The sequence below is a fragment of the Crocodylus siamensis genome, chromosome 5 (genome assembly GCF_052110815.1).
Source record: "Crocodylus siamensis isolate JL-2025a chromosome 5, ASM5211081v1, whole genome shotgun sequence".
Taxonomy (NCBI): Eukaryota; Metazoa; Chordata; order Crocodylia; family Crocodylidae; genus Crocodylus; species Crocodylus siamensis.
This window is the reverse complement of record NC_143399.1, coordinates 63,842,273-63,858,350: the sequence shown is the minus strand read 5'-3', so window position 1 is coordinate 63,858,350 and position 16,078 is coordinate 63,842,273. Positions and strand designations below refer to the sequence as shown.

The window sequence follows — 16,078 nt, the reverse complement described above, 5'->3', positions numbered from 1 at the left end:
CCCTAAACTGCCTATCTTCTACTCTCCCTTCCATAAGCTTGGTTTTAGTCTTAAAGCAGTTTAGGTTCTTGGCTTCAGTTAATGGTCATTTAATTTTCTACTGGTGGTGTTTTCCATTTTAAAAAGTTCTTCCTCAGCTTCAGTATTTAGTTCACAAATACATGTTAAAAAATAACCGTATCCCTTCCTCATCGCTATTTTGTTCAGTTAAACAAGCTAAGCTAATTTAATGTGCTTATATATGAAAAGTTCTCCATCGCCTTAATGTTTTTACTGGCCTTTCTTTGTACTTGCTTTGATTAAGTTAATCTTTTTGAACACTGATGACTGTGTACAGTATTATAAACAGGGTCTTAGCAAAGCCTTGTGCAATGGTACTACTGTTTCCTTGTCTCCATTGATTGTAGTTGGTCTGTTATACCCTAGACTTGTATTACCTGCATTACCCAGGTGGTTTGTGGTCATCCTACACCCAAGTCCTAGTCTTCTGCCGCTGTGTCCAACAAGTTCCCTGTCTTATAGATAAGATTCTTGTTACTGTTCCTGAAGTGCATTAGTTTCCATTTACTATTGAACTTCATGATGATTTCCATTGTTCCATTCCACAAGATTATCTGGATCTGTATAACAACCTTTGTTAGCAGTGTCCCAGGTTTGTGAAAGCTGAAATTTTCATAGGATACATCTAATTTCAGTACTGAGGTTGTTTAATAAAAATTAAATGCATTAGGTCCTAAGAGATCACTGAGGGACACCTTTGTTTATTCAGTCAGGTAACAGGTTATGATAAAATGTTTTCCTTTGAGTCATCTCCATCCATCTAATATTTGTAGCAGTGATTCTTGTCCTCTCAATTAGGGTCAAAAATTTCACACAATGCATGGTATTAAATATCTTGAGGAAGTGACATCTGCCATATTTTCAGCAATTGTATGAGTAAACATGTTAAACATGTTCCTTGTGCATCCTATCTCCTAAATAAGGAAACAAAATGAGATACTGCATATTGATTTTCCCCTCCCTCTTGAGAGCACCAAAGTATAATGGCATTTTCAGAGATTATATAACTTGAATTTCTGATTGTCACACAGGTACATTATAAAAGCCTTGGTTTGTCTGTCCGTAATGCTGTATTTGCACTCTGGTTGTCTGGAACAGTCAATCAGTTCTCCAAGAGCGTTCCAGACGGGAGGCAGTGGTGAAGCGCCATCATGATGGTGGGGACAGACTGGGGAAGCAAGGCAAACGCTGCTGGCCCCTCCTGGTGGGTGGAGTGGGCCCAAACCCCAAGCAGGGGAAGGGTGGGGAGTGGCCTCTTGCTAGGCGGAGGGAGGAGGAGGAGGCCTGAGCCAAACATGGAGGGGGATAGTGGGCCTGGGCCCGATGTGGTGTGGGGGGAAGGGAAGAGCAGGCTCGGGCCTGATGCTGCATATGGGGGTGGAGAGAGAGGAGCAGGCTTGGGCCTGATTTGGCGGGGAGGGGAGGAGCAGGTCTGGGCCCAATGCAACGAGGGGGAGTGGGGCCCGGTCCTGAATGGCGGGGGTGGAGAGGGCTGGGCGGGGGGCATGGACAGGAGGCTCTGCTCTCCCTTTCCTTCCTCTCCCCCCCCCCCACTCACTGTCATTCTTGATGGGCAATTTTCTAGTACCTTTATTCTCTTCCTCCATTGTATTCACTTTGTCCATTTCGCTGTTTCATTGATTCAGCTATAAAATGGGTGAAAGTACAAAGATAGTCATGTCTAGAAGTACACAGTCTTTTAAATGCTTAGTTTTTACTTTGCTGCTATTGATGGCAGCACAGCAGGAAAACGGAGTGGGGTAGGTCTCCTTGTTTTGTGTATAGCAGTGGCAGTCAACTTTTTTAGCAAGTTTGCCATAAGCTAAGCTCTGTTTCCTCCCTAAATACACTGTTTCCTCCCTGTATACATTCTGATGCCTGCCTCCCTCTTCCTTTCTACTCCCCTGCACTTCCTCTACCTGATAGTTTGTGCCCTGGGGCACCAGAATAGAGGCACTTGATCCTCTGACTGAGAAAGTAGAGGCCAGATTCTGCTGGGAGAGAGGTGTTTTTGTCAAAAGCCAGGTTAACCTTTTTCTGGTCCCACAGCTGCCACAGTATGGCAGAGGAGAATCCAAAGCCATGAATTTGGTGGTGGCTGCAAGGCTAGGAAAGGGTTAAACTACGTCTTGGTCATGACCAGGGGTCTGTGGGTTTTCCCTTGCAGGGGGGCAGATGGAGGGGGCCATGGTGAGGGAGGGAGCAGGACAGGATTGGAGGCTGTGGCTGCCTGGCTGGGGCTGGAATACATGGCCACAGGGCCCAGCTGGGGCAGTGGGACAGAGCCATGAGGGCAGCTGGTTCCCTGACCCTATGTGTACTCCCTGGGAGGGGTTGGGCAGCAGAGGCACCATGTCAGGATGTATGGGGGAGAAGCACTTGCGTCTCCAGATTTGTATATGGAGTGGGGAGGATGCAGGCTGCCCACTGCGGGGCTTTAGGCCCACTGCCCTGCTGCCTTTCCCCCTGGGGGCCTCCATGGCCCAGTGGGTAGGACCTGATGTGGGAGGCCAGGGCAAGGAGACTTAGTCTGTTGCTTCCGCCACTAGGGACCCTGTGCCAGCCATGATGCTAAAGTGAGGTGGCCCCTGCCTGTCTGGGAAGGGGGAGAGGGTACAAATCTGTGCCATCGCTGCTGCTGGGGAGCATGATACAGCTGGCGTGGGGCTTGCAGGGATGGTGGCACTGAGTCTGTCTGGGTCCTGCCTCCTGGGTTACAGAGACCCCAGGGAGGAAGGCAGCAGGGTGGGGAGCTCCGAGCCCCTCGGTAGGTAGCTCGCGTCCTTCCCTGCCCCTCACAGGCTCTGCTTGCCTCTCGTCTCTGGATGTACCTCCCGAGGGGGGCAGGTTTCATGCTCTACTATGGCCACAGTGGTCACTGCATCCTGTGTGGCTGCCAGGGCTTAGGGTCTGTTGGCTGGCTGTGGCTGGCACCTGTGGAGTGGGGAGTGGGTAGGATGCAGCTGCCCGGTCCTGTAGCTCTGGCAGCTAGTGGCCCCCTTCAGCAGGGGTGGGGGGCGTCTGGGGGCTCCGGTTCGGGAGTGAGGGGTCTCGGTGTTGCAAAAATGTTGCGGTTCGTTTCTCGGGAGGCGAAGAACTCTCAGACACGCTATTAGCAACACAAAAGGTATATTTGCAAATAGGGTCAGAGTGAAGAAAAAGACCACACTCTGCCCTCAGGGAAAACTCTCAGCTGGATTTTATCCTCTCTCTCCTGACCATGTGTGCAGAAGCAGGAACTCTTACAACTCATTTCCGGTTCATACAAACATATATGAAATGACGTCACGTCATCCGTCGCATGTGCATTATAATTAACTACTTAAGTATGCGGGGCAGATAGGCTTATATGCATTAGCTAATTACGCATGCTTAGAAAAGCTCTCCAGGTTACCAAAAGTTCAAACCCCCCCCTTTCCCAAGGACACAGTCAATTAAATCATAGCCGTTGTAGTTTACAAGAGTAGAGGCAGAGGAGTTTGAAGGTATGTGTGATTTAGTGTTACAAAGAGATGTCCTTGGTGGTGTTTCTGCTTATCAGGTACGAGATACAAACTGTGCAGTTTTAACAACACTCTATTCACTATACATTTTTAATAATATTTCTATTTTAATAATATTTCTAACATCGGCAAGGACAGGGAAGCTGTGACTCGGGAGTGAGGGGCACCAGCAGGGTTGGGAGTGTGGGGGGCTATGGGTTGGGAGTAAGGGCACTGGCAGGGTTGTGGGGCTGTGGTTTGGCAGTGAGGGGCAATGACATGGGCACAGGGCCGTCCCTGGGTGGGTTGAACCAGAGCAACCACCCTGGGCCCTGCGCTTTGGGGAGCCTCATAGACAGTGCTATACAGGCCCACACACTTGCTGCTGAGTGCTGCTGGCATAGGCCCCCCTCTCGCCTCACCCTAGGCCCTGCACACTGCTAGGGATGGCTCAGTGGGCAGGATACTGGCATATCAGGGCTACTGAGCACCACAAAGGGAGACAGCTACAGCTGGACCCACATCCTGTAAATGAAGGGGAACCTCTGATTTTCTATAATTAAAAAAGTGAAATCAAATACCAAAATTATATAGTTATTTAGAATTTATTTTATTACAGTGATGCACTGGTAGGCTTCCAAATTGCATTAAAATGTTAAATATATCAACAAAAGATTGTGTTCAACTGATACCTATGTATATGGTGGTGTTTCATTTTAATCATGGAAAAGCAGGTACTGTGGGTTTTTTAATTGGATAATTTTTGTTTTATTTAATTTTATTTTTATTGGAGAATTTGGCCGTGATACTGTGACACCTGTTCCATGTGGCTGGAAGCCTGAGTGCATGAGGCTTCAGTGCCCCACACAGTAGTTGTCTGTGTCACTTCTCACATGTGCTACTGGATGGCCACCCCGGTGTTGAATTTCTCCCTGAAAAAGAAAAAAAAAATGTTTTATCAACAAGATGTTTATCCTTCTGACACATTAAAAGAACATTATCCTCATTTTAGTTTAGCAAAGTTGTCTATGCAGAGCTTTGAAATTGGGGCCTTGAAGTGAATGAGAATGAAGTTCATACTACATTTACAAAAGTCCATTTTAAGTATTTTATTATCATTAATTTAAACTCAAATGAGTTTTTGGGCCAGATCTGGACTGTAGGGCTTTGGCTGTGGACCACTACTTCTGTTTCAGTGTGGCCAGTACCCAGCCAATTCTAGGTGCTAACAATGACCAAAACAATAAATTCTCTGGCAGCTTTTAGTTCATGCTTATACTGCAGCTCCAGCAGTCACAATAACAGGGTTGAGTGCAGTGGCATTAACTCCTTGGCTGCTGGCAGCTGCTGCAAAAAACCCCATGGACTGGATGACCCATCTCTGATTTAACATAATGAAAAGTTAATACAGTACATTTTTAATTTTTCTAGTTCACCTTTTAGGTCAGGGCAGGCAAGAATTTTGGGTGGAGGGCAGCTTACCCAGTTTTGGCAGGCCGTCAAGGGCCGCATGGGTAGCCCCGCCCCTTGACAGGTGCCCAACTCCTGGGTCACCATCTTGGGACCAGTGTCCCAAGGCCAGCATTGGTGAGGCCAAAAGTGGGGCACAGGTTGACAGGGGTCTGTGGAGCCAGGCTAGGCTGTACCAGCAGGGAGAAGGGGGAGCTGGCACGGCTCTATAGAGCCCCTGCTGGCTGGGACCCTGTGCTCCTGCCATCCTGCTCTGGGCGCTGCCAGCACTAGCCCAGGGTCACCAACGCAGGCCCCGTGCTCCTGTTGGCTCCCCACCCCTTCACTCCCAGTGCCCCCCAGCCTCGCGGTACAGGCAGAAGGCAGCACACAGCCCTTACCCCCTGCTTGCCGGCAGGAAGAAGCTGGTGCTGAGTGCAGGGAAGAGCAGCCCCTTGCCCGCCTCATGGCCAGTGCTCCCTGCTGCAGGCGCTTGCAGCCCACGCAGGGCTGTCTGGAGCAGGCACAGGCAACCCCACGCAGGCTGCAAGAGGCTACAGTGCAGGCCGCCAGCCATGGGGTGAGTGAGGGGCCGCTTTTCCCTGCACTCAGCACCAGCTTGTAACCTGGCCCCGCTGCCAGCCTGGACCCTGTGCTGGCTCTGGGCTTGCCTGTCAGGGCTGCATGTGGTGGCAGCAGCTGCAGCGCCCCCACCCCCCCCAATGCTGCGCTGGGCAGTGTTGGCTGCTGCTGCCTGCCCAGAGCTCGGGCGCTGGGCAGCCCAGAGGTGGCAGTGGCCAACACTGCACTGCTCGGCATGGCAAGCGGAGGGGGGGCTGTGCATAGCCCCAACAGGCAAGCCCAGAGCCGGCGTGGGGCCCAGGCTGGCAGTGGGGCTGGGTTACAACCTGGTGCTGGGGAGGGGGAGGGAAATGGCCGTGCCCGGTGCCTTGTGTTGCAGCCACTTGCAGCCCATGTGAGGCTGCTGGTGCCTGCTCTGGATAGCCCCACATGGGCTGGGAGCAGCTGCAACAGGGAGGGCTGCCATGGGGCGGGGGAGGGGCCACTTTCCTCCACCCGGGAAAGGAGCCCAGGGAAAAGCTGGGGGGCAGGGGAGGAAGCAGCCCTTCCTCCACCCTATGGCCAGTGCTGCATGATGCAGCTGCTCACAGCCCACACGGGGCTGTCCTGAACAGGCACAGGCAGCCCCAGGCACGCTGTGAGCGGTTGCAGTGCGTGGCGCTGGACATGGGGCGGGCTAGCGAATGGTTTCCTGCCTCCCCAACGCTCAGCTTCTCCTTGGGCTCCTTCCCTGCCTGGGGTCCTCCCCTGCCCTTCCCCCACCCCCTTTTCCCCCTTACCTGAAGTTCCAGTGTGGGGCAGCCATGTGGTCACAGGCCAGAAGTGGGGCAGCTTGGAGCTTCTGGCTGGGCCCTGCGGGCCCTGCTGTTTTGGGAGCCCACCAGGCTTTTCCTGGGTCCTACTGCCCTTGGTTCCTATAGTTTTTGACAGGAACCAAGGGCAGATAAATACTAATTTTTAAAATTTTTTTAGGGGCCTTGTGGGCTGGATTTGTCCCACGACCCAGATTTTGCCCACCCCTGTTTTAGGTTCATGAGCTGTCATTTGGCTCTTTTTACAAGTATTAAAATGTATACTACAATATGAATATTAAAAATAAGCATATAATGTATTCTGCTTTTCTAAGTGGACTTTTTGTTTAACTGCGTAACAATGTCTGTTTCTTTTCCTGTTGCATATATGGTAAGAAACATTGATTATCTATGTACATGTTAGTTAAACTTAGTGGGGAGCAAAAAGGTGGGGTTTTTTTATATACTTTCTAATATAACTGTACTGTACTATTTTTAAAATGTACATACTGCTTCAGTACTTTAATATATTTTTCATACAGATGTGTTCAAGTCATTGTACTATTTATATTTTTTTGACCTCTCTCTCTGTCTCTTCCCCCTCTTCATAGTCTGGTGAAATAATCTTTATTTCTGTAACGTGGACACCGTTAGAAGAAGGAAGGGTCCGAGAACTGATAACATTTGTTGTTAATGGCATTGTAAAACATCAGGCTATATTGTTGGGTGTGGCCGAGCAGCCTGAGAGAAAAAAGGTAAGTAGGTTTTTAGTTAAAAATTCTGTTTGTTACGTTAACTTTAACTTTTGGCTTTAACGTCACAAAATTTTGGGCTGGCTTCCAGGAATTTTCTTTTAGTATGTAAATGAATACATTTTTGTTGCCCCTTGAGAGACTACGCTACTGGAGTATTTGCTCCCATAGTCCAAGTGATCCAAATTTGCTGTTAGGCCCCTGGCACATAGAATCAAAGAAGATTAGGGTTGGAAAGGACCTTGGGGGAGGTCATCTAGTCCAACTCCCTGCTCAAAGTAAGACCATCCTCAACTAGATCATCCCCGCCAAAGCTTTGTCTAGCCAGGTCTTAAAAAGTTCCAAGGATGGAGATTCCATCACCTTTGGGTAACCTGTTCCAGTGTTTTATAACCCTTCTAGTGAGAAAATTCTTCCTAATATCTAACCTAAACTTCCTTTGCTGCAACTTGAGACCGTTGTTGCACTTTAAGACATGATTAGCTGGTTAATTGTGTCGTAAGTTGTTACCAGGCTACACATTACATTAAAAATATTTAATAATTAGAGGTGCACCAGTGTATCGGTTGCATATTGGATCGGCCCCAATTAAAAGGAAAATTTAACGTTATTGGCTTTTTTGGGCTGGTATAGCCAATAACGTCATGGATAATAAATGCAGTGTGCCAGGCAGCCAGAAATGCAGCCAGGCAGCTTGGAGCAGTGCCCTGCAGATGAGTGTGGTAGGGGGAGGATAGGGGGAAACAGGCATTGGGGTGCAGATCAAGGCCCCCAGGGTAGAGGCAGCGGGCCAGGGGCAGGCACTGCCCAAGAGCAGGACAGCAGCTGCTCACCATTGTTCCCTGCTCCCCTGCCCTCCTGTCACAACCCAGTGCATCAGGGAGCAGAGGAGCTGTGCAGAAAACCTCCTTGCCGCTGCCCCGATGACACACCTCCTGGGTGCCCCTCAAAGTAGCAACAGGTCCTGGAGGCACATCTCCAGGGCAGTGGCAGGGGCAGGGGGGAAGCTTGCACAAGTAAGGAATCGCTGTACAGGTCTCCAGCTGTGCCGGGTCGCGCCCACTGGCTCCTAGGGGAGGAAAGCGAGCTCAAACCCACAGCCCCAGGTACAGATCTGGGGGGTGCAGTTCCCCCCTACCCCCCAGGAGTACATAGGGCAGCAGGAAGCCGGATTTCCCTCTCCCCTAGACAAGCCACTGAGGCCCTGTCTGCTCCCTGCTGGGGCCCTGCAGCTGCATATTGCTGCCCCGGGCCCCAAGCTCCATCCAGCTGGACAGTAGCCTCAGCCCTGCTCAGCTCCCTCCCTACAGGGTCTTCAATCCCCTTCCTGTGTCCCACCCCCCAGTACTTACCTGCTGGAAGTGCTCTGCAGGCTGCCTGGGACTATGTGCATGTCTATGCATGTGGTGCCCCCTGTCTTTCCACCTTCTTCCCGCTCCCTCCCAGATCCCTGAAGGCTGGAACTCTGCCAGCCTGCAGGGAGCTTATTGAAAATGGCAAAATCTGCGGGTTTCTCTGGTAAAACGAGAAATCTGCATTTGCCTCTGGTAAAAGGCAAAATCCGTGGTTTACTCTGTTTTTTCCATGGGAAATAGAAAACCCAGATCCCACGTAATAAGGCATGTTGGGATCTGATGCTGGATCCCACAATCATGCCTCCTGCTATGCATGTGTAGCATGGCAGGAGGTGCAGTTTAGGGAATTCCGCATCAGATCTCATTGTACCTTCACTTGCATATCTGTCACGGACCTTGAAGCACAGTGTAGAACAAAGAAAGAAAATTCTAAGGAATAAAGAATTGTGAAGGTGGAGAATTTTGGAGTACAGCTGCTTTAACTTCTTTTCCAGATTTTGTTTTATATCAGTTGTTTTGTATAGTAGCATTGTGTTTTAGTGTACAAGATCGGTATTTTACAGTTAGGGTACTGGCTGCTGCAGCATATGGATGGTTGGTGCTTCCTTTGTCCTTTTTCTTTTATATCATGTTTGTGTTTTAAAGGCTGAAAATAAGTTTGCATTCTAGTAATAATATGATTTTTGTACTAGTCTATTTCTAGAAGTTTATTTTATATGCATAAGCAGAAAGAAACGTGTTCATCTGGAAACTCTAATAGTGTTGTTGGTTGTTTTTCTCTTTTTTTTTTTTCCAGAAGAGTCTTGGGGATGGTATAAGAAGGAAAAAACCTTCTGAAGCATCTATTACTACGAGAACTAGAAAAACCCAGTCAAATATTAAAAGAGTTAATAAAACCTTTCGTGTTTCTCAAAAAGCAGATAAAGTTAGAAGCCCACTCCAGTCCTGTGAAAATTTGGAAATAAGGGAAGATGATGTGTCCTCAAGAAACAAGTCTCCTCTCACTTTAGAAAACAATCTGCCTGTATCCCCAATCAGTCCTGTGTTGCAAGAAGGTAATGATTTCATCTGCACTCCTCTCTCAATGAGACGATCTACTACCTATTCAGTTCTTCATACAGCTGTAAATGGAGAGATAATATCGGAAACAGATGCCTGTAGCATTAAGAAATCATATAATGAGGAAACAAAATCTGCAAGTTCACACAACTCTTCCATTGAATCAATAAAAGCACATAGGTCAGATAATAAAGTAGTTCTTAATGGTATGCTTTCATCTGTTTGTACTCCAGAGAGGTCAGCAGCTTTGCCCATTTTAACTGATAAGAGATTTTTAAGTCCCGATTCTTTTATAAATGACAGTTATCAAGGTAATGTTGATGTTGTTCCAGAGCAAATTGTTCCAATTCTGTCACCTGAGCAGTTTGTAAGAGAGAGTTTCTCAGCTATACAGTGTGTTTCTCAACTCCATGAATCAGTGTTGCCATCATCCTCCTCCAGTGGGGAGGTCTGCCAGACAAATAGGCCAAAATGGGAAGAAAATCAAGAAAAGAAGGTAATAGCTCTGCACATAGCAAGAGACTTTTCAAATGATGATGTTCTTGATGATGCATATACAGTGAAATCTCAGTTAGTTAACTATAACAAACCTAAACAAAATCATCTAAGTTTTCCCAATCCCATTTGTAGTCACTCCCAAAGCCAAAAACCAAAGAAACGTCCGGTGCTTTCTGCTACTGTCATTAAAAATAAGCCTGAGGCTACTGAAGGAAAAGTGATACAGACAGGTAATTCAAAATCTAGGAAATGCCTTAATGGTGCAATAATGGAATGTGCAAGTGTGGTTCCTGGACATCCAGAGGCAGAAATATATCAGTACCTTCCAGTTATAGAGTCTGTTTCAGGTGAAATTAAAGATCACAAAGATGAAGGAAGTTCATCATCCACTGGATCAGCTTCACTTTGCCGTAAAAGGAAAAGTGAGGTATTTTTTGGAGACCATAAAGCTGTAGCTCCAGAGTGCACAGAAGAAACAGAAACCAAAAGGATCTTTATATCTTCCATGGACAATAAAGAACAGACTACTCAAAGGCTGCCAGTCTCCAAAAGCTTCACCAACAGAGAGAAATTAACTTGGAGAAAGAAAGCTGGTAAGCCTTTTTCTTTTACGTATTTCCAAATTAAAAGAAAATTAACTTAATGTAGGAAGATGTAGCATATTCAGTTTTCTGGCCGCAACTGTTCAGTTTTTAAATCTTTTTCTACCATGAGTTCTCACAATAACCATGTGGGAGTAATATATTTTCTGCATTATATAAATGGGAAAACCTGGTTCAGAGTAAAGTTAAGTGCCAAGTTTTGGACTTTCTTTATTCATCTGCTTGGAACTCAGGTGTTTGTAACAGCAATGGAAAATATTAAGGCAGTAGTTGAGAAATCCACTCAATGTACAGTTCACTGTGTAGTGAATTACACTTCACAGATTTTGTTTACATGTTTTGCATGGCATTGAAATCCTATCTTCAATGGCTAAGGGATATTGAATGTACTGCTACATCCATAAATTCCAAAACTCGTGGTCCCCTAGTCACTTCATGGCGCTTACCTTTCTTATAATCAGTTCTTTCCCAATGTCACAATTTTCTAACTCTTCGGTATGTTTACACTCGCATTGCTTGAAATATAAGTTTAGTTTGAAAACATCTTGGTGTATGTTTTTTCAAATGAAAGACGTTGTGAAGCTAACCCTGTTAGTTTTCCGAACTTGTTGTAGGGTCTGAAAGTTTAAGAAGAATTTTTCTGCTGTTGTACAAATATATCTGTAAAGGTTCCCTAGGTAGAAAGCTGCCTTTATTTTTACCTCTGCAGTCCTGTTGCTCTCAAAACATATTGACTGTTTGTTTTTGGTTCCTGTACACAAATTGAGCATGATCTTGAAACCAGTGGTGTTTCTGCACGCAACCTTGCAAATGGAAGCTTACAAGCAATTTCTGTGTGTGTGAGCAGGAAAGAAATCCAATTCACTCGCCTAGGGAGGTCATGGTTCTATTCAGCAGATGGAAGAAGCCTTACCTTTCTCTTTGACAAAAACAGTTGGTGAATGCGGGATCCCGTACCCCAGCACAGGGTCCAGCTTGGCGGTCTCTGCTCCCCAGCACCAATTGGCACTGCTGCAATTTGAGCACCTTGAGGGCTCCACTGAGTCACCCTGTCTCCTCCACGTATACACCCCTCCGCATCGTGTGTGTGTGTGTGTGTAATACACCCCCCCGCTTTGGCTCCCAGGAGCCCCAATAGTGAGACAGGACACTGCAGAGGCCTGCTACTGAGTCTATCCCCTATAGACAGAGGCTGGCCCTGTCTGGGAGTGCCCTTGTGTGGCACCATCCCTTGGGTAACCAACCACCAGCTCATTCTTTGTGGCCACACAGCACCTTCGCCCACCACTGCTAGCAGGCACCTGGGCCTGCCACATGCAGCCTGGGCCTTGGTGGCAGCAGTAGCAGCAGCAGCAGCATGTTGAAGACAATCCTGGCCTGCCCCTCCCTGGCTGATCCCTGCCCTAGGCAGGAGAGGTATTATTCAGCACAGTGCGCTGCTGCTGCCTTCCAACCACTCCAGGACTTTTGCTTCAAATTTTCACCAACTGCCCAAGACACCCAGAGGGCCTATGAAATCAGGGACTGTCCTGACCAAACTGGGACATATGGTCACCCTACTTATAATACAGTGAACACAGGCCCTATGTGTTTTGTCCAGCATCATATCTAATAACCAACAAAATGAATAAAGGGAGTCAAAGCTACAATCCTTAATTGCTTTGCTTTCTAATGGCAGTTTACCTTTTATAACTGATGCATGATCTTTAACATTTTAGGTTCATCTCTTCAGAAAGCATCCAAAACTAATAACAGGACAACTAAACCTGTGGTTGGTGTGGCACAGTCTCACCTGACCTTTGTCAAACCCTTAAAAACAGGTATGCAAATTTTCAATATCTACAGTTGAGCAGAGAAATTTTTCTTTAAATGAATCTTAGAATTGTTTCATTTCTATTAGAGATGCACCTACATTGAGGTACAGACCTTTGTTTAATCCTTCCTAAAGTAACAAGTTACTGCACAAAATAGATTTCTGATGATCAGAGGAGTAAAACTTTGGGACGGTCTTCCAAGCAAAGTTGTGGATGGTAGGAGCGTGGAACATGAATCTCTTTCAGATTCAACTGGATATGTTTATGGAAGCAGTGGTGTGATGGAACAGGGAATTCTGGTTCAACACAGTGTGGGATATGAAGTAATGTATTTTGTGGTCTTCAGGTTGGGGTATAAAGGCACACCCTGGGGAATTACGCAATTTTGTGCATAAAAGACGTAACTGTGCATAATTGCATACTTTAACCATGGTTGGCTCTGTGACTTGGAAGCACAGAGCTGTGAGACCATACAGTTCGGTAAGTGGGGAGAGGCACTCCTGTGGAGTGGGGGGAGCATGGGGTTTGTGGATGGGTATTGGCCATGCGCCCCCAGGCTGGGCTGGCTGACTCAGTGCCTCTACATGGACTTTCAGCACACCAGTGGGAAGCTATGTGTGGAGGTATAGAGCCTGTCCAGCTTGATGCATCCACATGCTGCTTCTTGCTAGATTGCTGGAAGACCCATTTGAAGGGCTGGCCTGGCCTGATGACGTATGGATCGGGAGCCATATGCCACCAGGCTGGGCAGGAAGCTGCATGTGGAAGCACAGTCATGCTCTATTGGGCTGAGCGGGCTCTTGCTTGCCTCCACCTGCATTTTCCTGCTGTAGTGTTGGAAACCCCAGGTAGAGGCAACGGAGCCTGCCTGGCTCAGTGGCATGCAGCTACTGGTCCACGTGCATCTACTGGTCCACAGGCCAGGAGTGGGCTGAGCCAGCCAGCTCCATGCTTCCATATGGGGTTTTCAGCACTCCAGCGGGAAGCTGTACACAGAGGCACAGAGCCCACCTGGCCCAATGGCACGTGGCTCCTGCCTCCAGTGCTGCAAGCCCTACATGCTGGCCCCCAATTCCAGCGCTGAAGATTTCAGAGAAGTGTACAAGTATTTCAGATCTCTGGCTGGAGAGCAGAAAAGTCTCCTCAAAGGCAAGCTTTCTAGCCAGGGTGTGATATGGAGCTGCTCCTTTGGCTCCCATCTACTCTTTTTTGCCAGATAGGTTGTCTCCAGTGGATGCCATGTAGGCTTGGATCTGGGCTTTGGGAGGCTTCCACAAGAATGCCCTTGAACAGCTGTAGATTCTCTTTTTGTGTTGGGAGAGAGGTGTTTTTCCTGGCACGGATGTAATGCCTGTTTGTAGCCAGAGGGTTTGCTGGTTGCCTACTGGGGCCAAGAGGAATTTCCATCCCCATGAATGCTACTGGCTTCTACTGGGTTTTTTTTGTTTTTTACTTTCATCTAAGTCATTACAGTCTTGGCCATGTGTAAGATGTGGGGGAGGAAGGGGTTGAAGTGGGAGAGAAGAGTTGTGACTGGGTTGTTCCGATGCTTCTGCCAGTACATAAAAAGAAGAAAACAGAGGTTTCTTGTTAGAATTGTTTTGGTCTCCCACTGATTTCTTTGGGACCAGGAAGGAATTTTTCCTCCTGATTAGACTATTGCGGGGGGAGGGGAAGGGAAGGTTTTGTCACATTCCTCCTAGGATGCTCTGAGCATATATGAATCAACCCTATTGTTGCAGTGGCTGGAATTGGCAGTGGTCCGATCTCCCTTTTTTTTTCCTGATGGCATTTTTATATATTTGCTACTGAGTTTGGAAATTCTTTGGGTTAGCAATTGCCTGTGAATTCATGGGTCAGAACTCAATGGTCTAGGTCAGGGGTCAGCACCTACGGCCTGCAGGAACCATTGGATCCGGCTTGTGGACGCGGGGCTTTGGTGAGGGAGGACTTTGACTGTGGGTGCTTTGCCTGTGCTGTGGTGGGTCATTCTGGCCTGTGGTTGGAAAAGGTTGCTACCCCTGGTCTGAGGCAACTTCTGGTCTTGCTTTCACAATTAGTTTGGTCAGTCTAAGGTAGGGGTGGCCAACCCCCAGCATGCATGTTAGAAGTGACATGGGCAGCCTCTCTGTCATCCAGCAGAGATGGCAGGGAAGAGAAAGCAGAACAACAGATTGGGAAGGGGTTAGGGTGGCACTTGAGGAGGTTGCAGAGCTTAGTTTATGGCACACCTGCCTTTAAAGGTTGCCTCCCACTGGCCTAAGTTAAACACTGCTCTCATCCAGTTCTGCCTTTAAGTAGAGCCAAGTAGTACTTAACCTTTTGGCCTTGTGGACCAGTTAAATGGTACAGAACTGGTCTGTCTTATATTGGTGTCCTGGATTGGGTTCCAGCCTGGTCCTTCACATCTGATCTGGAACACAGAGCCATGTTATCTGTTTTTCAGGGCTCCTTATAGGTTCAGGAGTTTGGCAGCACTGTCCCTGCTGCCAAATTTTTAGACCCTTGGGGAGCATCGTAGGCTGGATGACACTGCTTTGCTGGCCAGTGGTTAAGCAGTCTTGAAGTAGAATGGACTAAAAGCAATAATAGTACCTTTCATAACTGAATAATATTCATAACTGTCAGTGTCTGTTGAAAATATTTTCCAATTTGCTATCAGCTTACTATTCCAGATATGACTGGAAGGAGGTTCAGCTGTGGAGCACATTAGTTGTGTGCTCCCACAACACTTGTGGTGCAAAGTAGATCCCATTGTGTCTTATTGTCGGTACAGAGGGAACCTCATCCTAGGCTTCTTCTGTACCAGCACGAAACAAACTTGCTGCTGGGAGTGCTCTCAGCTGATTGGCTGCCAACCATGGAGGCACCCCACGTACCTGCTGTGGCTGGGAGATGGCCACTGTGATCCTTCTGCCCTGGCAGTTTCATGTACCTCTGGGATGAGGGGACTGCCGGGAAGCACGCTACAGGAACCCAGTGTCTGCAGCTATGGGACTGGTCCTGGGAGCTGCAGGGTGCTGCTGGGACCCAGAGACAGCAGCTGCTGAGGCTGAGTGTCCCTAAGTGTTGTGGTACTCTGCCCCAACTGGACAAGGTGCACCTCTGTGGCTTGGAGCCCACAGCTGACAGGGCTCCCAACTGCAGGAGAGCCCCTGCTTCATGTGCAGATTAAAGTTTGACAGCAACTAACTATAAAGTTAGTACACATTTTCACAGTCTGAGTGCATCTACACAAGATGTTTTCTGCAGAGTAGACTTCTTAGCTCTGCAGTAAAGTGTCTCTGTCTACAAGTGTGGAGCTATTAGGTTGGCATAAGCTAACTCTGCCATAGGTTAGAACTGCCAAATACAAGTACTATCCTATAGCGGAGTTACTCTGCCAAAATGCATGTGTAGGTGCTGATGGGGTTGGCTGCAGTACAATGGTACTTCAGTGCTGGGGCTGCCTTCTGGCTAGCCCCTCTGAAGCACCCTAGCTAGCCCCTCTGCAGCACTTTGAGCCAGGTTGTAGCAGACTTGGACTAGCAGGCTGACCCCTGGGGCTCTGTCAGCCAGGGCTGCGCCACCCTGGCTCAACCTGTTGCAGTCCCAGGAGCGCATGTAAGATGCTACCCTTGGGAGCAATAAACTC

General features: G+C 47.9%; 1 protein-coding gene across 1 annotated transcript in view; it reads left to right on the top strand.

Moving 5' to 3' along the window:
• The window catches only part of ASPM (assembly factor for spindle microtubules), a 65,437-nt gene that overhangs the window by 12,007 nt on the left and 37,352 nt on the right, over positions 1 to 16,078 (top strand). The window contains exons 2-4 of the mRNA XM_090048577.1: positions 6,976 to 7,119; positions 9,268 to 10,621; positions 12,349 to 12,450. Coding sequence (XP_089904703.1) covers positions 6,976 to 7,119; positions 9,268 to 10,621; positions 12,349 to 12,450 — 1,600 coding nt within the window. The remainder of the gene's footprint in view (positions 1 to 6,975; positions 7,120 to 9,267; positions 10,622 to 12,348; positions 12,451 to 16,078) is intronic.